This window comes from Pteronotus mesoamericanus, unplaced genomic scaffold (genome assembly GCF_021234165.1).
Source record: "Pteronotus mesoamericanus isolate MK-2021 breed Mesoamerican mustached bat unplaced genomic scaffold, CSHL_Meso_final scaffold_651, whole genome shotgun sequence".
NCBI lineage: Eukaryota > Metazoa > Chordata > Mammalia > Chiroptera > Mormoopidae > Pteronotus > Pteronotus mesoamericanus.
The window spans coordinates 30,919,707-30,941,768 of NW_026555325.1; the positions used below are offsets into that span (position 1 = coordinate 30,919,707).

At 37.0% G+C, this 22,062-nt stretch overlaps 2 protein-coding genes across 2 annotated transcripts in view; one reads left to right on the forward strand and one right to left on the reverse strand.

The window, feature by feature from the left end:
- The window catches only part of CFAP210 (cilia and flagella associated protein 210), a 35,576-nt gene extending 20,179 nt beyond the window's left edge, over positions 1-15,397 (reverse strand). Inside the window, exons 1-4 of the mRNA XM_054562394.1 lie at positions 15,317-15,397; positions 6,018-6,244; positions 3,085-3,258; positions 2,788-2,981 (exon numbers count right to left, since the gene is read on the reverse strand). Coding sequence (XP_054418369.1) covers positions 2,788-2,981; positions 3,085-3,258; positions 6,018-6,244; positions 15,317-15,365 — 644 coding nt within the window. The 5' untranslated portion in view covers positions 15,366-15,397. The remainder of the gene's footprint in view (positions 1-2,787; positions 2,982-3,084; positions 3,259-6,017; positions 6,245-15,316) is intronic.
- A 200-nt stretch (positions 15,398-15,597) lies between these two features.
- PHOSPHO2 (phosphatase, orphan 2) lies at positions 15,598-21,050 on the forward strand. Its single transcript, XM_054562396.1, has 3 exons — positions 15,598-15,777; positions 17,300-17,471; positions 20,069-21,050. The coding sequence occupies exon 3, from the start codon at positions 20,094-20,096 to the stop codon at positions 20,817-20,819; it is 726 nt and encodes a 241-aa protein (XP_054418371.1). The 5' UTR covers positions 15,598-15,777; positions 17,300-17,471; positions 20,069-20,093; the 3' UTR covers positions 20,820-21,050.
- Positions 21,051-22,062: the final 1,012 nt, after the last annotated feature.

Genomic DNA, 22,062 nt, shown 5'->3' on the forward strand with positions numbered 1-22,062 from the left:
AGTATCTCCTAACTACTAAAAACCATTCAGAAAAGATGACAAAAATCTACAATATTTAAATTAGTAATATCAGTAAATATAAAACTGCTTATTAATCAGTTTTTAATCAATGACAAACATACATCAATATGAAACAACATACACAAGAGAGCAATGGAGTAACCATTTCATGATAATAAAAATCCAAAAAAACAAACATTTACACATTTAAAATGATCTGCCTCACTAAAATTACTAGGAATGTAAGTTGAGAGCTATGATTTATTTTTTGTCCACCAACTTACCAAATAAAGTACTATCCAGAATTGGTTGCAGTATTTAAAAAAAAAAAAAAAAGGTCATCAGACATCATTGATGAATGCACACTTAAAACTTTCTCAAAGAGCAATCTCTTGCAATCTCTATCCAAATGTAAAATCCAGGTCTATTTCAAGAAACCTATCCTGCAAGCCTTGGCCGAGTGGCTCATCTAGTTGGAGTGCGTCCTCTATATCACAAAAAGGTTGCAAGTTCGATTCTGGTCAGGACACATACCTAGGCCATGGGTTTGATCCCCAGTTGGGGAACCTACAGGAAGCAACCCATATATTCTGGCATCAAGATATTCAAGGTATACTGTTGAGTGAAAAGATGAAGTCACAGAAAAGTGTATTGTATAACATCCATGATAAAAATATATACACACTTAAATATGTTCTTATATTAGTAACTTCAATAAAACATTCTGAAGGGATAGTTACAAGACGTTTTATAATGGCTATTTGGGAAGAGGAAAATGGAACTTAAAGAGACAGACGTTGAATAGGGTGCATATGAAGAAGAGCTTTAAAATTTTACTCCACATTTTGCTGTATTGTTTGAATGTAAATAAGCATATGTGAGTTTATTATTTGCAAAAATAATTTTTAAGAGTAGACAAATATACACCTAAATGTATACTCAGTGCCTACGCTGGATCACAGGGTTTCTGATGATTTGTACTTTATTTTTTATTTTAACCGTATTTTGTAATTCTATACTGATCATGCATTGATGACATAATGTTTTAAGTACAAAAAATATTTTTCTTTAAAAATGGCAAAATGTCCACCAATAGAGTACTGTTTAAAATTGTTGATACATTTATACAATCTATACACATTTAAACTACAGTGTAACAAAACTGTTAAACCTCACTTTGGAGAAACAGTGGCCAGTAGACATGGAAGACTTTTTACTGAATCCCCTTTGTGCCTTTTCTTGTTTGTATGTATCAGCTCTTTAGAGAAGTAAGTAAAATTATATACAAATAGAAGCCTCCCCCCAATATATATAGTAGCTACTTTTAAAAAAAGATCAGGTTTTACTTCAATTTACTGACATGACAAGAGCTCATGACATACTGGTAAATGAAAAAAATTTAATAAAATGGTAGTTGATCCAATTTCATTTACTTATTTATTTTTAAAGCGAGGGAAAGGGAGAGAGAGAGGGAAAGAAACAGCGGTTGAGAGAGGACCACCAATCGGTTGCCTCTCAAACGAGCTCTGACTGGGGACCAAATTCACAATGTGCGCATGTGCCCTGACCGGGAATCAAACTGGTGACTTTTTGCTTTGGGGGATGATGCCCAACCAACTGAGCCACACTGGTTAGGGTGATGCAATTTCATTTTACAAAATGTAAATATACATGTGCTCAGAAAAAAAAAAAGTCTGTATCAGTAGATCAGTGATTTCCATGGGCTGAGGGTGAGGATTAGAATTTAGTGCTAAGCGGTATGAGGGAACCTGTTTAGGGTGATGGAAGTGTTCTGTATCCTAATTTGGGTGTGACTATACAGCTCTATGCATTTAAAAAGGTGAATGTTATTAAACGTAAATTATATCTCAATGAATCCAAGCTTCTCTACCACCACCATCAAAAAAGGCCTATATGGCTATATGCCAAAACAATAACAGGTTATTGTGGTCAATTAGATTATTATTCAAAATGGCTCACTCTCACTCCCCACTTCCATGGGAATCCAGTTGTGTGATTCCACCGTTGCTAGGCTTAGCCACGTAGCTTGCTTTAAACTCAAGGTAACCCATATATTTCCTTGACCTTTGCCTTTGGGTTTAGCCATGTTCTTTCAGGCTTGGGCTTGTTCTCTCGCATCTCTGTCAATACCATGAGAAGCTTCCCCCGGACGGCTGCTGTCCTTTCCTAGGACTTTAGAATGAATATACATAGAGCAGATCAGAGCCCTGCCCACAAATAAACCCAGCCAGCCCTTCAGTTTGAAGAAAAGCTTCCAGCCAAGCCTGACCAACCCACAGACACACGAGAAATAAATGTTTATTGGCGAATGCCACTAGATTGGGTGGTTGTTCATTTTGTAACATTATTGTGACAATAGTAACCAATATGTTAACTTTGGGTAAGGAAGTAATAATGATTTTTAACCTCCTTCCTTTTATTTTTTCTATTTATTAGGAATTTTAGCATGCATTACTTTTTGTCTTAAAGATGTTATTTATTTCTAGAGAGAGGGGAAAGGAGGGAGAAAGAAAAGGAGAGAAACATCAGTGTGAAAGAGCAACATAGACTGGTTGCCTCTTGCACGCACCCCAACCTGAGGCTGAACCCACAACCAAGGCCCTGACCAGGAACCAGACCGGCGACCGTTCACTTTGTGGGATGATGCCCAACCAACTGAGCCACACTGGTCAGGAGTAGCCTGTATTCATTTTATAATTTAAAAAAAAAGCTACATCCATTATGAGATAAAAAGGAAGGTAAAAAAGGTAATTTATATATACATACTGTTTTAAATGATCATTGGCAAGAGCCAGTCTCTCTCTGTGTTGTTTTTCTGCTTTTTCTTGTTCTTCTTTAAAAGCTTTTTCGATGTTGATTTTCAATTGTTCCTCCCATTTTTTATCCGATTTTATTCTACTCTTTTGGGATTCAATCTGTGCATCACGTTCCTTCATAACTCTACTAAGAAGAAGTCCTGACTACAAAAAAAATTGCAGTATTTTAAGAAAATAAAGTCTAATTGTGTATAAATATATCAAATTTATATATATACATATAAATACAAGAAAACCCATGTAGTACATGAAAGTTTTTCACTCTTTCTGTCTGGTAAAATTGATATTGCTTTGCATATTCAATGGCCTTTTTTCTTTCTCCTTGTTTGTGTATTGCTTCTTCCACATCAAGAATTTGTCTTTCTGCCTCTATTTCTTCATCACGCTTCTTTTTGGCTTCAAGTTTCTGTTTTCTTATCCCCTGTAAAAAAGAAAAAAGACAAAAGCAGTCTCCTGTTTTCACTTTTCAACTGAATTTTACAAAATTGAACATTATGATGTGATAATTTAAGCTTTCATTTATTGTATTTGCATTTATCATTATTAAAATATGAGGTTACACTCATAAGCTAATTTTTTTAACTGAATTTTTAAGGTAGGTAACATATTTGCATGGTGGAAAACCCCAAAATATTATAAATGCATACAGTAAAACTCTCTCCAATCCTAATTTCTTTCTGCAATCTCTAAGGTAATGACTATTATTAGTTTCTTGTGTTTACTTCTGAAGTTACTTTATATATTTACATAATAATATATACTACTTTTGTTTCTTTTTAAAAAAATCAATAGTATATTTTACATGGTTCTTCTACACCTCCGGGGGGTCTGCCCAATGTCTCATGTCAGATGAAGTCTTTCTTCTCCTTTATGGGTCATGCTTGCTATGTCTTAAGAAAATCTTACCCTGCAATCCTGATGATATTCTATGATTTAATTTTAAGAGTTTTACTGGTTTGCTTATCACATTTACGTCTTTTTTTTATTGTATTTTAATTTATTTTTTCAAATACATTTAGGTGTTTAATCCAGCTGTAATTCATTTTTGTGCATCCTGTGCCATAGGAATATTTTGTTTTTTATATGCCAATTATCTCAATATCAGTTATTGAATTCCTATCCTTTCCCTTCTGAATTGCAATGACATTTCCCATGTATAAGATGGGATTGTTTCTAGGCTCTCTCTTTTTCTTTTGATCTAGTGTTCTGTCAATTTTTGTGCCTATATTGCAGTTTTTGTTACTACATTTACTACATTTCTTCTTCTTTTCCTTTAACACCCATGAAATGTAAAGTATTATGTATAGTGTGTTACTTCTGCATAAAAAATTAGAGGGTATATTCCACTCCACTATCCCTTTACAGACCAGAGGTGTTTTTAGAGTATAATTTACATACACCCTTTTGGATGTATAGTTTTAAAAATGTATTCAGTCACTTATAGAACAGTGCAATCCTCCCAAAATATTCCCTCAGCCTGTTTATGGTGAATCACTACCCCTTGCCTGCAGCCTCTATAACCACTGATCTGTTTTCCTTCCCTACAGTTTTGCCTTTTTCAGGATGTCATAGGTTACATGTATGATATCAGTCATGATCGGTCATGCTATAATTCACAAGCTTTCTATGTCCCTTTTGAAAAACCCGAGACTTCGTCAACCTGGCTAATAGTTTGCCCTGCTCTAGAGATCCCTGGAGACTCTATCCCACCCAACTTATGGGCCCACCTGAGCTCCTTCTCCATATGAATGGCTGGTCTTGACTCACGCTTCACAACCTCCTAAATCCTTCCAAACAAGCAACAGCCAGCCTCAGTGAGCCCCCAGCCCCATACCTCTTGCTAAGGGGCCCAGCCCCAGCACTAAGAGCAACCAGCCTGTATTCACAGCTTGGCTTCACCTGGGAATCTCCAAGCCCAGCACAAGTAGCAGCCATCTCAGATTTCTTCATAGCTTAGGCAGGGTGCCCTGGACAAAACACAGGTCAAGGCTAACCTTGGCCTGCACCACCTGGGAAACCCCAGAGCCTGCGCACCCAGTGGACAGCTCCAGAGCCCGTCAGAGCACCACCACCCTGCCCCTGCACAGCTGATCCTCCACAGAGGGCGGAGGTTCGTGGTCAGTGGTCACAGCCAGTCCTTGCAGCTGGCTGGTCTGGGTAAATCCTTTCCATTGACCTGCCAACAGTAATCAAAGCTCAACTACAAGAGGATGGTGTACTCAGCCCACACAAAAGGTGTGCCTCCAGTACCCAGCTTGGGTGGCAGGGGAGGCTGTGCTCCTACAGGGGACCCTACAGGACACCTACTGCATTGGGCCACACTACCAAGAATAGGAATCATAGCAGCTCCACCTAATACATAGAAACAAACAAATTCAAATTAAAACTACAATGAGATACTACTTCATACCTATTGGAATGTCTATAATGAAAAATTATATTAGAATGTCTGTCCAGAGCAAGTTGGTGAGAATGTGGAGCCAAAAGAACTCTCATATACTCCTGGTGGGAATGTAAAAACTACTTTCTAAAACAGTCTGGAAGTTTCTTACAAAGTTAAACATACATCTATGGTTCAGCTATTCTACGCCAAGATATTTACCCAAGAAAAATGAAAGAATATGTCCACACATAGACTTACACATGAATGCTCATAAGCAGCTTTATTTATAGTAGCTGAAATCCGGAAACAGCTCAAATGCCAATATTTGGTTGATGTCAAACCATCAACAATTGAACAGATCAACAAATTGTGGTGTTTCCTTACAATGGAATATCACTCAGCATAACAATGAATGAATAATTTATACACACAACAACATGATAGAATTCCCTGTTAAGTGTAATTTATAATAGAAAGCAGATCAGTGGCTGCCTAGAGACAGCAGAGGAGCAGGGAAGACTGAGAGGGAGTGAAATGGGCTATGAGCAAACTTTCCTGGGGCGATGAATGTGTTCATCTTAATTATAACGATGGTTTCAGGGGTGTATATGTCAAAACATATCAAATTGTACATTTAAATATGTCCATTGTATTGTATATCATTTATAGCTAAATAAAGCTGTTGAAAATGTGTTTCAATGCATTTGTATGCTCTACATGTAAAAAAATACTTATGAGTGCTAAGAAAAAAGAGTAAGCTTTCAGTGCTTGTGTACTCCTCGGTGGTTCATACTTACTGCATAGGTATTGGTCCAGTGTTTTACCACTTCTTGGGATCGGAGGTGCATTTCTTTCTTTGCCTTTCGTTCTGCACGAAGGCATGCTGCTTTTCTTGTCAAGCTGTCAAGGCTGTCTCGGATCCTTTTCCACTCGTTGTGTGGAATTATGGTGACCTGCTGGAGGTCTACTTTGCTAGGTAGGAGAGGTGGATAGAGAGCTTGATCTTCTTCAGATTTCTTTATTTCTAATAAAGTTTTTAAAATAAATATTAAAGACTGTCAAGACGAGTGTGTGATATTTTTTCTCAGACATTTCCACATTAGCAGGATACCTAAGAATTGTTCAAATAATTTTATTCTTTTTATCTTAAGAAGAGCTGGGATTAAATGGAAAGTATATGATACCTTGAAATCAGAAGACATAGATTTGAGTCCTTGATTGGCCATTTCCTTACTGTGTAAAATAAAGCTTGGGCAAGTCATTTAACTTCCTGATGGCTTGGTATCAACATCTTTAAAGTTGAGATCAATTTTACCTACTCCAACAAGCTGCTATAAAAGCATTTTTCTTTCTTTCCAAAGATTTTATTTATTTTTAGAGAGAGGGGAAGGAAGAAAGAGAGGAAGAGAAACATCAATGTAAGAGAGAAACATAGATTGGTTACCTCTTGCACACCCCCTACTGGGGACCTGGCCCGCAACCCAGACATGTGCCCTCACTGGGAACTAAACCAGTGACCTTTGGATTTGCAGGCTGGCACTCAATCCACTGAGCCACTCTGGCCAGGGCAAAAGCATTTTTCAAATTTAACAAAGTAGCAGTATTATAAATGGAGAACTTGGGGAATGTTCATCTTTTCAGGTTGTAGACATTGTAATTGATTGTATTCAACCCCTTCCTAATGGAGTAGCAGCAAGGTAATTTGGAGAACGGACTGCAGTTCCGAGGCTGGGCCTCATTAGTTTAAGAATACTTACATCTCCCTTGGTAATAATTATTTCTGTAATAAGCAAAGACATAGGAGAAGAGGTTTATTTGAGACTTTTTAAAAAGCTCTTCCTTATTCTTCTGGTAAAGACATCTGAGAATGACTCTCAAGCTAGATATGAACAAGGAAGCAAGAAGGCCAGACAGGCAGCCATCCTATGACCATAAGAGGAAGCAGCCTTATATGACTGTTACTGTGAACCACAAACAGGAAACAAGGAAGCATTTGGGGCAATGAGGATCTCCCTATACTGCTAGATCAATCAGACCTGAAGCCTGGAGTTCCTGTTATACAGGGTGGGGCAAAAGTAGGTTTACAGGTGTTTGTATGGAAAATAATACAATAATCAATAAATAACAGTACAAGAATAAACTGTTTCACATGCTTGAAAATGTAAACCTACTTTTGCCCCACCCTGTATGAGCAAATAAATTTCTTTATTTTTAAACGTGATTAAGTCGGGTGTCCTGTTATATGAATTTAAAAGCATCCTAAATAACACCACGAAGCTGATAACAGCTCCTATCTGAGAAATACTCTTTCCATCAATGGAGGTTCTTAATTATAAGCAACCAAAATCACTCTAGCTAGTTTAAGCAGAAAAGGAATTCATTAAGGGATACTAAGTAGTCTACTCAATCTTTCAGAGAGCCAGAGAATTATCTTTGGTCACACAAATAACATCATGACGTCATGACATTCCAGTGAAGGCTCAAGGTAAGTGGCAACGGGTAGACACCTCAACTTGCTCCACTGGATACTATGTATCTGAACCTTCACCAATGTTGTTGCTGAAATTGATACACTTTTGCTGCCACTCTCTCCAGAAAATGGATTCAACCTATTGTTTGCTTCCTCATATTGCTTCTTCAGAATGTAAATTTAGTACATGTACAGTTGATTTGTCACATGCCTGTACACTGGCCACAAAGGAAGCAGAAAAACTGAATTCTGCCTTCTACTCTAGGAGGTAGGGACTTGTAAGGAGGAAATTCACCCAAATAGGAAGTTCATTTGAATAATGATGGGTGGCCACAGACACAACAAAGACTGTGTACTATGGAGACAGACAACCTAGCCTTCTTCTGAGTACTGTACATATGAACTATGTAAATCTAGACAACATTATTTAATCCTCTGAATCTAGTCCCTTCACTGTAAAATGCAGATATTAAAAGTACCTACTTTATATACCTACTGTAAAATATATACCTACTATAAAACTGTAAAATGGAGATATCAAAAGTACCTCCTTTGGTGTGACAATTAAATAAAGTAATATATGTAAATACTTTAAGATATAGGGTGGGGCAAAAGTAGGTTTACAGTTGTGAGTATGCGAAACAGCTTATTCTTATGTTATTTATTAATTATTGTCTTATTTTTCATACAAACTGTATGGAAAATAATTGCCTTACCTTGTAGTGACTGGCATACAATATGTTCCCAATAAATATTAGCTATTATTATTTTTACTATATTTATCAGGAGAAAAATGAAACAGAAATAGAAAGAAAACCAGAAGCAAGAAATCACATATCTTGGAAAGAAAGTTACTGAGATAAAAAGCTGCAAAGATCAGTAAGGGTCTTCTTGGGGTTTGAATTAAGGTTGACGGGAATGAGAAGCTGGTTGATAAACTAAAGTACAAGTTTAGTACCATCAACACATCTTGCCTGCCACATACAAAGTGTCTGTATTCAAATAAAGCCAAGGACAGCTTAGAAGTAAAATAGTGCCCTCGTTCAAGTTATATCTAAATTCCCAGGTATGTGAGTCAAAATATTTCCCAAGTATGTGAACCAGAATATACAGTAAATTAAATTAGTCACTTATAAGTGAAAAGTCCTGACCATATTTCCTTTGTTTTGCCTAAACTGGCTCAACTTTGTGTTATTTGCAATCAGAAGATAACTAAACAAAGGCCACTTACATTTTGATTAACATATTGTTAGCCATATTAATATTTTCTCTGATGCAAGAGTCATTCCAATTTCCTAAGATGGGACATGGAGAAAATTTAATTCACAAAAATACTACAAGGCCTGGGTAGACCAAACAGTCCCAATTAGCAGGAGCTGCTTCCAACAACGTATACAGTGGTGAGCAGGCAGTCGAAGCGGTGGAAGGAGCACTGGATGTCAGAAACTGTAGGGTGGACACTGTGACTCCTCCTCTATGACATCCCAAATCTCCAGCAGAGTAACTGCACTTATGAGATGTTTTATTCAAGATCTTTTCATGGAATTTGACAGAAGAGGAGAACCAAGAAAACAATCATAAAAGCAGCAGAAATGGGCAATCATAAAGAAGTAAAAGAACCCTCAGAAGGTTCAGGAAAGGTTTTTTGCTTTCAGGCCACTGAAGTTGGGACAAGTACCCCATCTCTCTGAGGATACGGAGAATGCTGACTGATATCAGAGCTACAGATGACCTCACATACCCGGGCTTTTTTTAATCAGCCAGATTGATGTACAGTCCCGCTCTCAGAGGGCAATCTTATTTTTATGATTCCCACCTCACAATGGCTCTCACACAATGCTAGTAGCAGCTGTTAGAGAAATTAAACAGGCCGCAATGGAAAGAAAGGACAAGAAAGACAGATGGACATATGCATAGAAAGAATATGGACAGATCCTTGTGGAGGAGAGGGGAGAAGAGCAGTTTCAAGTCACCTAAGGGTATTAAAAACAGCCCATGAGCCTCTCATCATTGAAATACTTTCTGTGGTTTACAAAACCTCTTTTTTAAATTGAAATATAGTTCACATATTCTGAAACTCACCACTGTAAAGGGTAACATTCAGTGACTTCTTCTAGTCTATTCACACAGCTGTGCAACCATCACCACTAATTCCAGAACGTTCGCATAACCACAGAAGGGAAACCTGTGTTCATTACCATCTCCCCTCCCATTTTCCCCTCCCGCAGCCCCTGACAACCACTCATCTACTTTGTCTCTATTGATTTGCCTATTCCAGGCATTTCATATAAATGGAATCATACAACACATGGCATTTTTATGTCTAGCTTCTTTTACTTACATAATGTTTTCAGGGTTCATTCATACTGTAGCACATATCAGTACTTAATTGCTTTTTATGGCTGAATAATATTCCACTGTATCGATGTATCACGTTTTGTTAGCATTTGGGATGTTTCCATCTTTTGGCTACTGTGAAAAATGCTGCTATGAGCATTCATGTATAAATTTTTATGTGGACATAAATTTTCAATTATCTTAGACATGTACCTAGGAATATAATTGTAACTCCATGTTTAACATTTTGAGGAAGGGCCAAATTGTTTTCCAAAGTGGCTGCACTATTTACCTTCCCACCAACAATGTGTGAGGGTTCCAATTTCTCCACATCCCAGGTATTTGTCTTTTTTTCCATATAAATTACATCTTTATACATTGTATGCTCATGAACACAGATTTTTATTTCTTATAGCTGCCTTTTAAATCAGAAGAGAGAATTACACACAAAATACATTTACACTGTCTTTTCTACTTAATTTATCGGTGCTCTTTATTTATATATGTGTATTTGAGTTACTGTCTAGTGTCCTTTCATTTTAATCCGAAGGACTCCTTTTATTATTTCTTGTAGAGTAGGTCTGCTAGTTATGAATTTGCTCAGTTTTTGTCCACCTGGAAATACCAATTTCTCCATGAATTTTGAAAGATGAATATGTCAATCTGCTGCCTTCTAGGCTCTGTAGTTTCTTATGAGAAATCAACTGTTAATCTCAGTGATGCTCACTTATATGTGATTGTTTATCTTGTGCTGCTTTCAAGATTTTTCTCTGTCTTTAGATTTTGACTACTGATCATGATGTATTGATTGTAATTTCTTTGAGTTTACTCTATTTAGAAGATCAAAGAGCTTCCTGAATGTGTAGATCAGCGATTTTCAACCTTTTTCATCTCATGACACACATAAACTAATTACTGAAATGCTGTTGCATATCAAAAAATTTATTTTTTGCCAGTCTAACAAAAAATGTACAATTCTGATTCATTCACACCAGATAGCTACTGTTGTATTGTCTGTTGTCATTTAATTTTATAATCTAAGAGGAAAATCTAACGGAAAAAGAGGTCAGTGCCCCTGAATAAATAGTCAGGTATTGCGTGCTTTAAAAATTCTTGCAGCGCACCAGTTGGAAATTGCTGAGCTAGGGGTGTCTATCTGCCCTGTTCTCCCAAAGACCATGTCTGAACTAACTCTCTCCCTGGGGACACTTACACTTGGGCTATTATAGCACCTTATCCCCAGCCACAGTGATCAGTCCAGACATATGGTTCTTGCAGCACACTGGTTGAAAAAAAATCACTGGTGTAGATTAATGTTTTTCATCAAATTTGGCAAGTTTTTGGAAATTATTTAAATCTCCTCCACTCCTAGGATTCAAATTATATGTAAGTTGGTATACTTGCTAGTGTCTTACATTACTCTGCTCAATCATATATATTCTTTTGTCTTTCTGTTCCTCAGATGATTAATCTCAATTGACATCTTCAAGTTCAATGATTGTTCTTCAAGCTCCAATTTGCTATTGAGCCCCTCTAGTGAATTTGTTTTCATTTCAATTATTGGGCTTTTCAACTCCAAAATATCTATTTTGTTCCTTTTCTATAATTTATGCCTCTTTATTGATATTTGGTGAGATGGCATTCTTAATACTTTTCTGTAGTTCCTTTGACCTTTTTAATAGTCCTTTGAACATATTTACAATAGATGTAAATTTATAAGAATTTAACTGTTTAAATTTAAATTTAACATCTGGGCTTCCTCAGGGACAGTTTCTATTAAAATTTTTTTTCCTTTGTTTGGGCCATACTTATTTCTTGCATGCCTTGTCGTTTTTGTTGGAAACTGTACATTTTAAATAATATGTGGCAACTCTAGAAGTCAGATTCTTCCCATCCCCAAAGTTTGTTGTTGCTATTGCTCTTTGTTTAAATTTTCCTGAACTAAATCTGTAAAGTCTGTATTCTTTGTTGTATGTGGCTATTGGAATCTCAGCTTGGTTAGCTTAGTTGTCAGCTAATGACTGGACAGTTTCCTTAAGTTTCTTTCTTTTTTTAAATCCTCATCCAAGCACATTTCTAAAATATTGCTTTTACAGAGAGGAAGGGAAATAGAAAAACATTGATGTGAGAGAGAAACATTGATTGGTTGCCTCCTATACATGCCAAGGCCTATGATTGTATGCGGCCAGACCAGGGATGAAACCTGCAACCCAGGTACATGCCCTGACTTGAATTGGAACCTGTACACCTTTAGTTACAAGATGATGCTCCAACCAACTGAGCCACACTGGTCAGGGCTCCTTAAATGTCCTAAATAAGTCTCTTGGCCTTTGTGAAGGAACTCTCTGTGAGTGGTAGAGCATGACTTCAGTGCTTAGGCAGGCAGTTTACAACTCTGTACTAGCTCCTACTTCTTTCTTGAATAGAGACTCAAAGTCAGCTAGAGGTGAAAGCTGCAGGCATTCTCAGATATTTTCTGGGCATGTGCATAGCCCTATGCATGCATTTGACATTCTGGATTCTCAGGAATATATAGGGAGCTTTTCAAAGTCTCCTATGGGCATCCCATATCCCAAGTATTCCTTTTAAGTTTCTTGGTCATCTTATTGTTTGTACCCAACTGTTATAACTGTCTCAGGCAGCTAGCTGTGATGTTTAAAAAATGGCAGATTTTTAAAAAAGATTTTATTTATTTACTTCTAAAAAGAGGGGAAGGGAGGGAGAAAGAGAGGGAGGAAAATACTGATGTGGGAGAGAAACACTGATCACTTGTTTCATATACACCCTGACTGGGGACTGAACCCTCAAACCTAGGCATGTGCCCTGATTGGGAAGTGAACTGATGACCTTTCAGTTTGTGGGATGATGCCCTACCAACTGAAACACACTCTTCAGAGCAAAAATGACACTGATTGTTTTAACAAACATAGCTGGTGAGCTCTGAGTCAGGTCAAATAAAGACAAATCTTGTGAGTAGGCTTTTCCAGGGACAGGTCAAATAAGTTACCTGGGAAATGGGCTTTGAAGGGGATCCAACCCTGTTCTTCCCCCTCCACACAGATTGCTAAGCCACTCTTTTTCACTGTGATTGCAGTGGAACTAGATTACTGTAAAGCTGGGAGAGAAGTATGGGAATAGGGCAAGTAAAAATGCAATAAACTCACTGTTTTTTTAAAAAATCAAGATTCAGCTTTTTCTTGATAAACACCTCAACTGTTACAAGCCTTTGGTTAATTTCCTGCATTCTCTAAAACTTCATTCTGCCTTTAGCCGGGTATTTCAATTGGTTAGAGCATTGTCCCAATATGCTAAGGTTGAGTGTCTGATTTCCAGTCAGGGCATGTAACGAAAATCAACCAATGAATGCATGTATAAACAAGTGGAACAACAAATCGATGTTCCTCTCTCCCTCCTCTCCTCTCTCTCCCCCAAATCAATAATTTTTTAAAAAGTTGATTCTGACTTTTACCAGTGTTCTTTTTGATTTAATGGAAGAGAGGATTTTTGGAGATCCTTAATCCATGATATCTGGCTGACATCACCCCACTATGTCTTTATATAATCATTTGTTTTACAGAGATAGCTGTCTACATATCTTAACCCCTCTCCTACTTCACCCTCTTCCAAATGGAGATTACAATTTAGCAGAGAGGTTCAGATAGAAACTTTTGGACCAATGTTACAAAACACCAATCAAGTTAATCTAATTCTATTAGTCCAGTACTGCACATATGACGTCTGTCCAGAAAGTATCCATCCATGTGCTATGAAGAATAGAGACAGTTATTGAAGAAGATACAAGATACAAGAAACATTGTACAGAGGACAATGACACCTCAGTCCCCTTCAAAGTAGGCATGTTGGGACCTCACACAGTTCTCTCAATCTCCATCAGCTACCCCGTCATATTTTGCTGAATCTCATTGACAGTCTAAAATCTCTTCCCTTTCAAAAGTAATTGTAGTTTGGGGAAAAGCCAGAAGTCACAGGGTACCAAATCTGGGCTGTAGTGGGACTGAGTCACCTGGATGATTTGATGTTTTGGCAAAAGACTCTACACGAGACATGATGCATGAGCAGGCACATTGTCAGTGAAGAAGGGGCCAGTCACCTGTTGCCCATAGCTGCTGCAGCCTTCTGAATCATCCAAATCATTTCCACAGAGGAATGTTCAAGTTTAACGCAAAATTTTATGCAGATTCATTGCTCTACTTATCTAGTCATCTTGAATTTGCCAGCCACACAGTACACATGCTCTCTCAATGGTGTCTACCACCCCCATTGATTAGTACAGTGTAGTTGTCATTGTTCACACATGCTCACTCCAGTCCACTCTCCTTGGCTGCCAGGCTACACCGATGGCACACAAACTGTTCTCCTAATATTAACAACGGCTGGACTTTTTCCAGACAGACTGCATATAGGGAAGTGAATACGCTGGAGTAACTGTGTTTCTTCAGTACATGCCACATGGGCACTGTCTCTCTCCTACACATCATGACCCGCTGTTGCTACTTCGTAAGTCCTCCACTGTGTAAGTACCCACTAGTGGAGAATGGCTGGCTCTTGCTCTGCATCGAACACAGGGAGCTCCACTGCGACAGAAGCGCAGGCACTGACATGAAGATATTCCACATGCCCAAGGTTCTAGGTGTCACCATGACTACATTAACTGGGAATTTACCTAAGAAACTAAAGTAGTTGGAATTGATAAAGAGCTCTTCAGATATTCCATTAGGCTACCTCTATTCCAAAATCTAAATTTTATAACAGGTCACCTGAATTACAGTACCTTAAGTGGCATTATTTTTTTACATTTTATCAAAGCATTTGCCTTAGGGTGAAACTTTACCTTCACTTCAGAGATGATGAAATTGAAACATTTCCTTCAGAGACTTTCATAAAAAGCACTCAGTAGGTTCGGCCAAGACTCTAAGGAGGCTACTGGTGTTTCCAAAAGACATTCCAATTCACTCAGTGAAAAACAACGTTTAAGCGCAAGAGAATTCAGCAAACACCAGACTCTTGGAGCTGCAACCGCGCAGGTCAATTGGTTCAGCCTACTTCTTATTTTTTTTCCTCCACCTCTGTTTATGTAAACTTTTCTCATCTACCAATTCACTGGAGGGAAAAACTGTTTGATTTACACAAAACCCAACGCTGCTTTCGACTTGGTTGGTGGACTCCACTTCACCTGCACTAGGCACCCTCACGTGGCATCCTCGCCACTCGCCCCATGCCTGGGAGTCAGAAACCATCCCCGTGCGGATATGGGCCGGTTGAGCTCACCCCTGCTTTCCTTCGCCTGTCCACGGCGCCTCCCGAACCGCACCTGCATCTCTGACCAGGTGCCCTTCGAGCTCTAAGATTTGGATTGGCGACTCCGACGCGGAGAGCCGCAGCCTTCTGTCTGCGGAGTGTTTGGGACCACGCGCAGTTGCTTAGCAACCCCGCCGGAAGTGACGGCAGCTGTCGCCGAGGAACGAAGAACGCGCCGCTGTCTTCCTTCGGGCTGCGGAACACAGGCTGCGCGTGCGCAGGAGGCCGAGGTCGGTGAGCAAATAGGACTGGCGCGGGGACCTCCGCGGGAGCAGGGCGGAGGCTAGAGCGGCTGCGGACTCCTGGCCCGGGCTGGTGGGGAGACCTGGAACCCCTGCCCGGCCGGGCGCTGCCATCCTCATGCATCACGTGCCCTACGCGGGACCATCCCAGCTAGGTTCCTGCGCCTACCTTTCGGGGGGACCCGGCAGGTGTGTGCAAGAGCGGGGCCTAGGCTCGGTCTGTGCGGCCCACAGACTTCCTCGCGGAGGGAAGGTGAAGGGCAAAGCTCTCCCTTAACTGTAGAAACTCAGGGATTAGTGCACAGAACATCGATTTTTGAATACTTTAGTTTCTCAGTCATAATCCGGGCTAGATGGGGCTTAGTTTTTCAAGCAGTAATGTTAAAACTCGGATGTTGTCTCAGAACATTCGTATTAGAACCTTTTAGATATTTTAAATTGCTTGGTAAATATAGTAAAGTGAATGTATTTGGAGGGCCAGTCACACCTCGATAAGAACACCAAAAACCTGTTAAGAGCGGATGCGGGCTTGGTTTCCAAAGATACATGGAGGTAAACGATTTTATTACACGCTAGTTGGCTACAACACGTACTTTCTAGGCAGCGAATTGGAGTCGCTTAAAATGAAAGGAGTTAAGATTTTCAATCACTAAAGTTGTAACACATAATTGTACTATTTTTCTTCAGGTTTTCTATCAGATGTTCCGCTGTAATAATGCTGGTTAAATATAAAAGGATTAATGAACATTTTTTGGCAGAAATTTTTGCACATACGATATGGGGGGGGGAGAATTTTGGGGGAGAGCACAGTTTTTTTTTTTCTTAATTTAAATTTTATTTTTCAGTTACAGTTTATGTCCAATGTTATTTTGTATTAGTTACAGGTGTACAGCATAATGGTTAGACAGTCACATACTTTACAAAGTATATGTTTTTTAAAATGCCAAGAACTGGGAAAGAGATTTTACCCTGCTTGCATGCTACTGACTTTGCCTGCTACAGCTTTGTAGAAGATGCAGACCCCTAGGTCAGAGATGAATTACAGCAGTAGCAGTAGTCAGAATATCAACAATTTTACCCCAGTCCCCAAAGGGCCAGAAGACACCTGCACATGGAGATAAGCTAAGGAACCCAAATCTGTATTATAATGAATAAGCATTTCAAGGCTACATATCTTATTTAACCAGTCCCCATTACATCTATGTAGTTTCTAGTTTCCATTATTGTTAAAAGCATATAGGTTATTGTTGGACTATGGAAGAAACATTGCAGATATACCAAATATATACTGCTCCCGCTGTTGGAGAGAATAGTTAGTAACTATTTTGGTAATTGTAACAACTTTGTTTCAAAATAGTCACGTTCTTAAAACTGAGTGTGCACATCCTTATTTTTTGAGACTTTTATTTCAAGTACACTACATCTTTTACTATTTATTGACAACAGAATGTATTTGTCTATTACTTTTAACAAGTAAAAAGAAAAAGCAGAATCTGTAATTCTCAACACAATCAGTTTAACACTTGTGATTTTTATCCATTTGATATAAACTTATGTTTACATTAACACTCCCTGTTTTGTATTTAAGGTTTTTGTGTAATCAAAATTTGGTCTTCCTGTTGCCAATAGGTGCTTTCTAATGTAAGACAAAATAGCATCATTAGAAAACATAAATTTAAAAATATCTTAAATAAACTTTTATTAATTTTAGGAGTTAAGAAGTCTCTGTTCCTTTACTCCAAACCAGAAGACTTTGTTTCCTGCATTGAGAATAGAAATAATACTGGTTAGAAACTGGCTGTTTAAAACTGAAGATTGTCATGACTACTTAACCAAAGCTTTATGCTGAAGTCAGATTAAAAGTCTTGGAAATACTAAATTGGGTAAGTATTTTTAATAAAGATTTATGTTGAGTGGTGAGAAAACTAATATAAAAAGATAGGAAATTAAGAAAATTTCACTTTTAGATAGGCATTAATAGTCAGCAGTGGAATTATATTAACTACAGGCTTATGGCATCTTATTTTTAGGTTAATAGTTCAGGAATTTTAGTAACTTGTAGCTATTTAAATCTAAGCTTGAGGCAGTTTTTAACCAACAATGAGTTACATTTGAAAAAAAATTTTCATTAAATACAGAATGCTGTAAAAAAGCATTTTAATTTAAAATATGCCCAGGTACATAGAGGGGAGGGGCTAACGAGGGAAAGGAAGGGAAGGGTCATCAAGGAACATGTATACAGGACCCGTGGACAAAGCCAACAGGGGGTTGTGGGGCAGGATTGAGTGTGGGAGGCGGGGCTGGGGCAGGGGGAGAGTGATGAGGGGAATATGGGGGCAGTCCTAATGTGATTGTCCACTGTGCCTTTTTGCTAGTTATTACATCGTTTCTATGGGAAAGTGAATTTTGCACTTAAATCTCTGGGAGCCCGTCAGAGACACCTAGATTAGGCATTTAGAGATACAAGATATGTATCAGGATGTTACCGGATGGGGAAAAGTAGATTTACAAAGAGTTTATGCTTGTTTATTATTATTTCTTAATTATTGTATTATTTTCCACATGAACAACTGTAAACCTACTTTTGCCCCATCTTGCATATGTCTAAATTCACACAACAGAGCTACCTCTCTAATATTAATTATTCTCTATATATTCTAAATTGAGAGACACGGAATACTTACTCTTTTATATGAGTAATGACCTCTATTCTCAGTTCATCTTCTGGCAATCTATTATAAACCAGAGAATGCATGTGGTTAAGTGCCATGTTTTTCTTTTTCTTTTTAAAAATTTAATTAAATTTATTGCGGTAACATTGGTTAATAACATGTTTTCCATTTTTAATCAGTCTCTTCTTTTTCTTGTGGGGTTCTTCACTTTTTAAAATTTCTTGCTGAAACTGCAGAATGGTTATTAAATAGATCACAGATTTAGTGTTATAGTTAGTAAGTTACTTTGAGACTAATGAATGTTTTCATGTAACTAAACATCTTTTTGTCAAAATGACCTTAGCATTTTATTTTTAAAATGATGAATAGTCTTTAAATATTCTGTTTCTTAGATACTAGAGTGTGGTACTTAAAAGCATGAACTTTGAAGTCAAACCAACTTGAGTCCAGATTCTAGCTCTGCCACTTAACTAATACTTAACCAACCTGACTAATGCTTACACACTAGTTTACATATCTTTAAGATGAAAATAATAATAATTCCTATTTAATGGGGTTATGACAGTTAAATGGGATAATTTTAAAGGTCTTAGGTCAGTGCCTTGTGTATAGTGATCTCTCTAAAAATATTACTCTTTAAAAAAAATTGTGTGCACATACTAATTATATCTTTTATTTGGGTAATCTATAATTACCATTTTTACATAATTTTCATCTGTACCATCTGTTGACCAATTCTTTACTTTTCTCTGGAGATTTATAATTAATGCCATACATTATCTTTTAATGTAAAAAGCCATAAGTAATTGATTGTCCTATCTTAAGTAATGTGATTACTCAAGTATATCCATATTATTTGGCACTCCAGAGCTAAACTATTTGTAGAAAATATGAATAAACATAAAATTATTATCAACCTACTACTAGTCTGGAAGAACTGAACTGACCTCTATTTCAAGTAATTTGCTTAGAATTTCAAGTACAGTGTCATGCAACCATTTAGTTATAACATTGGCATTGATGTTAGAAATGACTTCAAGCTCAACACCTTTTTAAAAATTTAAATTTTGCAAGATTTCATGTTAAATTTGATCTAAATTTTGGTTAGTACACAGAGACTTGTTTCATATGAAGATTACTGTAAGTATTTTAAACTAGTAGGTGTGGCTGTGCCCTGACCGGTGTGGCTCAGTTGGTTGGGTGTTATCCCGCAAAGGTCCCCGTTTCGATTCCAGGTCAGTGCACGGGGTTCTGGGTTTGGTCCCTAGGCAGGGTGCCTACAAGAAGCAACTGACCGATGTTTCTCTCTCTCTCTTTTTCCCTCCCTTCCCCAGTCTCTAAAAACAAATAAATAAAGTTTTTAAAAATAAAAATAAAAAATAAGTGTGGCTGTGATTGATAAAAACATTGAACAGTTAGCCTACTTTTTTTTCTGTATTATTTTAAAACTTTTCTAAATTAGAGTGTAAGAGAATAATTGTTTCATTACTTCTTTTAGTGGATAGCCCAATAACTTAATTCTGGATGCTGAAGGAATAATTCCCCACATGAACACAATAAAACTGCGGATATCCTTTTTAGATATTCTGTTTTTGATTCACTTAAAATACTCAAATATGAACTTTGACTCTTAGGAAAAAATGCTTAAATGGTTATCCTAAAATGCTTAATTATTTTAATTTGTTTACATTAATTTATTTAATTATAATTTGTTTAGCAGATTAACACTCAGTAATGTTTGTTAAATAAGAGCCAGATATGTGTAAAAAAAAAAAAGTGTTTAGAGAATAATATTTCTTCTTTTTCAGGGTTCCCCAAATCTGTTTTAGAACCATGAAAATTTTGCTCGTTTTTGACTTTGACAATACAATCATAGATGACAATAGTGACACCTGGATTGTACAATGTGCTCCAGAGAAAAAGCTTCCTATTGAACTACAAGATTCTTATGAAAAAGGATTTTGGACAGAATTTATGGGCAGAGTCTTTAAGTATTTGGCAGATGAAGGTGTAAGAGAAGATGAAATGAAAAGAACAGTGACATCAATGCCTTTTACTCCAGGGATGGTGGAACTTTTAAACTTTATAAGAAAGAACAAGGAAAAATTTGATTGCATCATTATTTCAGATTCAAATTCAGTCTTCATAGATTGGATTTTAGAAGCTACCAATTTTCATGATGTGTTTGATAAAGTGTTTACAAACCCAGCAGCTTTTGATGGCCGTGGTCATCTCACTGTGAAAAATTACCATGCTCATTCTTGCAACAGATGTCCCAAAAATCTTTGCAAAAATGTAGTTTTGGTAGAATTTTTAGATAAACAGTTACAACAGGGAGTGAATTACACACAAATTGTTTATATAGGTGATGGTGGAAATGATCTTTGTCCAGTAACCTTTTTAAAGAAGAACGATGTTGTCATGCCACGGAAGGGATATACTTTACAAAAAACTCTTTCTAGAATGTCTCAAAATCTTGAGCCTACGGAATCTTGTGTTGTAGTTTGGTCTTCAGGTGTTGAAATAATTTCTCATTTACAGTTTCTAATAAAGGAATAATATGCCAACAATTGAAATGTGTATCAGTTAAGATTAGGAACAGTAGCATAAAACTAAAACCCCAAGCACAGTGGCTAAAAAAAAAAAGACTTTTTTCCTCTCACTTAAAAGAATTCTATAGGTAAGTATCCCTCAAGGCGGCTGTGTTGCTCTACCAGTTTCAGCACTTGGCTACCAACTCATGATACAAGATTGTTGTTTTAAGTTCCAACCCTCACAGCAACATTCTGTCCAGCAAGAAGGAAGGCAGTGAGTTGTATATTCATTTAAATTGCATTGGCCAAAATTTAGTCACAGTGTTTTCACCTAATTGCAAAGAAGGATGAAAATTATAGCTTTTATTCCAGATGGTCATATGCCTGTGAAAAATTGGATAAAAAAGGAGTACGGAATTAAGGTAACTGCAGCTAGTGGTTTCTACTAGGTGGTTGATAAGCTATATTGTTTTTATTCTCAGAGAGAGTAGTCTTATATTTTACTTTATTAGATATTTATTTCAAAAGCATGTTCAGTAGTTACAGACTTTAAAAATAAGGCTGATGCTTATGCACACAAGCCCAACTATATACATGTAACGGTCTATTCCCAAATCAGTGTATTTTAAAGATAGGGATGCAGTATCTATTTCAGACTTTCCTTTTAAAATTAAATACAAATTAATGTTCTCAAATATTTTAAGTTTATATCAGTATCACAACTATAACTCCATTACACTTGTTTAATAAGTGTATTATTTCTACTTGGCAATGCAGACATGAGTGATATATGTAATTTGTAGGAAAACTCAACATTTAACATACTGTTTTATATAGAGATTAAAATATCAAGTGATGTAAAAAGTTTATAATTTCATGCTAATTTCTAGGTTCATGTTTTAGGCATATATAGCCATTATATAATAATATTAGGATTTTATTTTCCATAAACAAAAATGCACCAGAAATGCTCAATATAATTTAATGGGAAAAAATTGGTACTTTCTAATTTGTTTTTTCAGGTTGAAAAAGTAAATCTTTAAATTAAATAGGTTAGATTATGTTTAAATACGTTTACCCTTATAGATTATCATTTCTCTACTTGTGGAGGCCAGTAACAAATGACAAATTATGCAAGTAAAAAAACAAAACTTTCATTTATAGTAATAGTAGAGCAAATAATTTGGACCAGATCTCCTAATAAGCACATCTAAAAAAGCTGATTGCTAAACAAAAATTTTAAAACATCTGCTTAAAGACATGAGAGA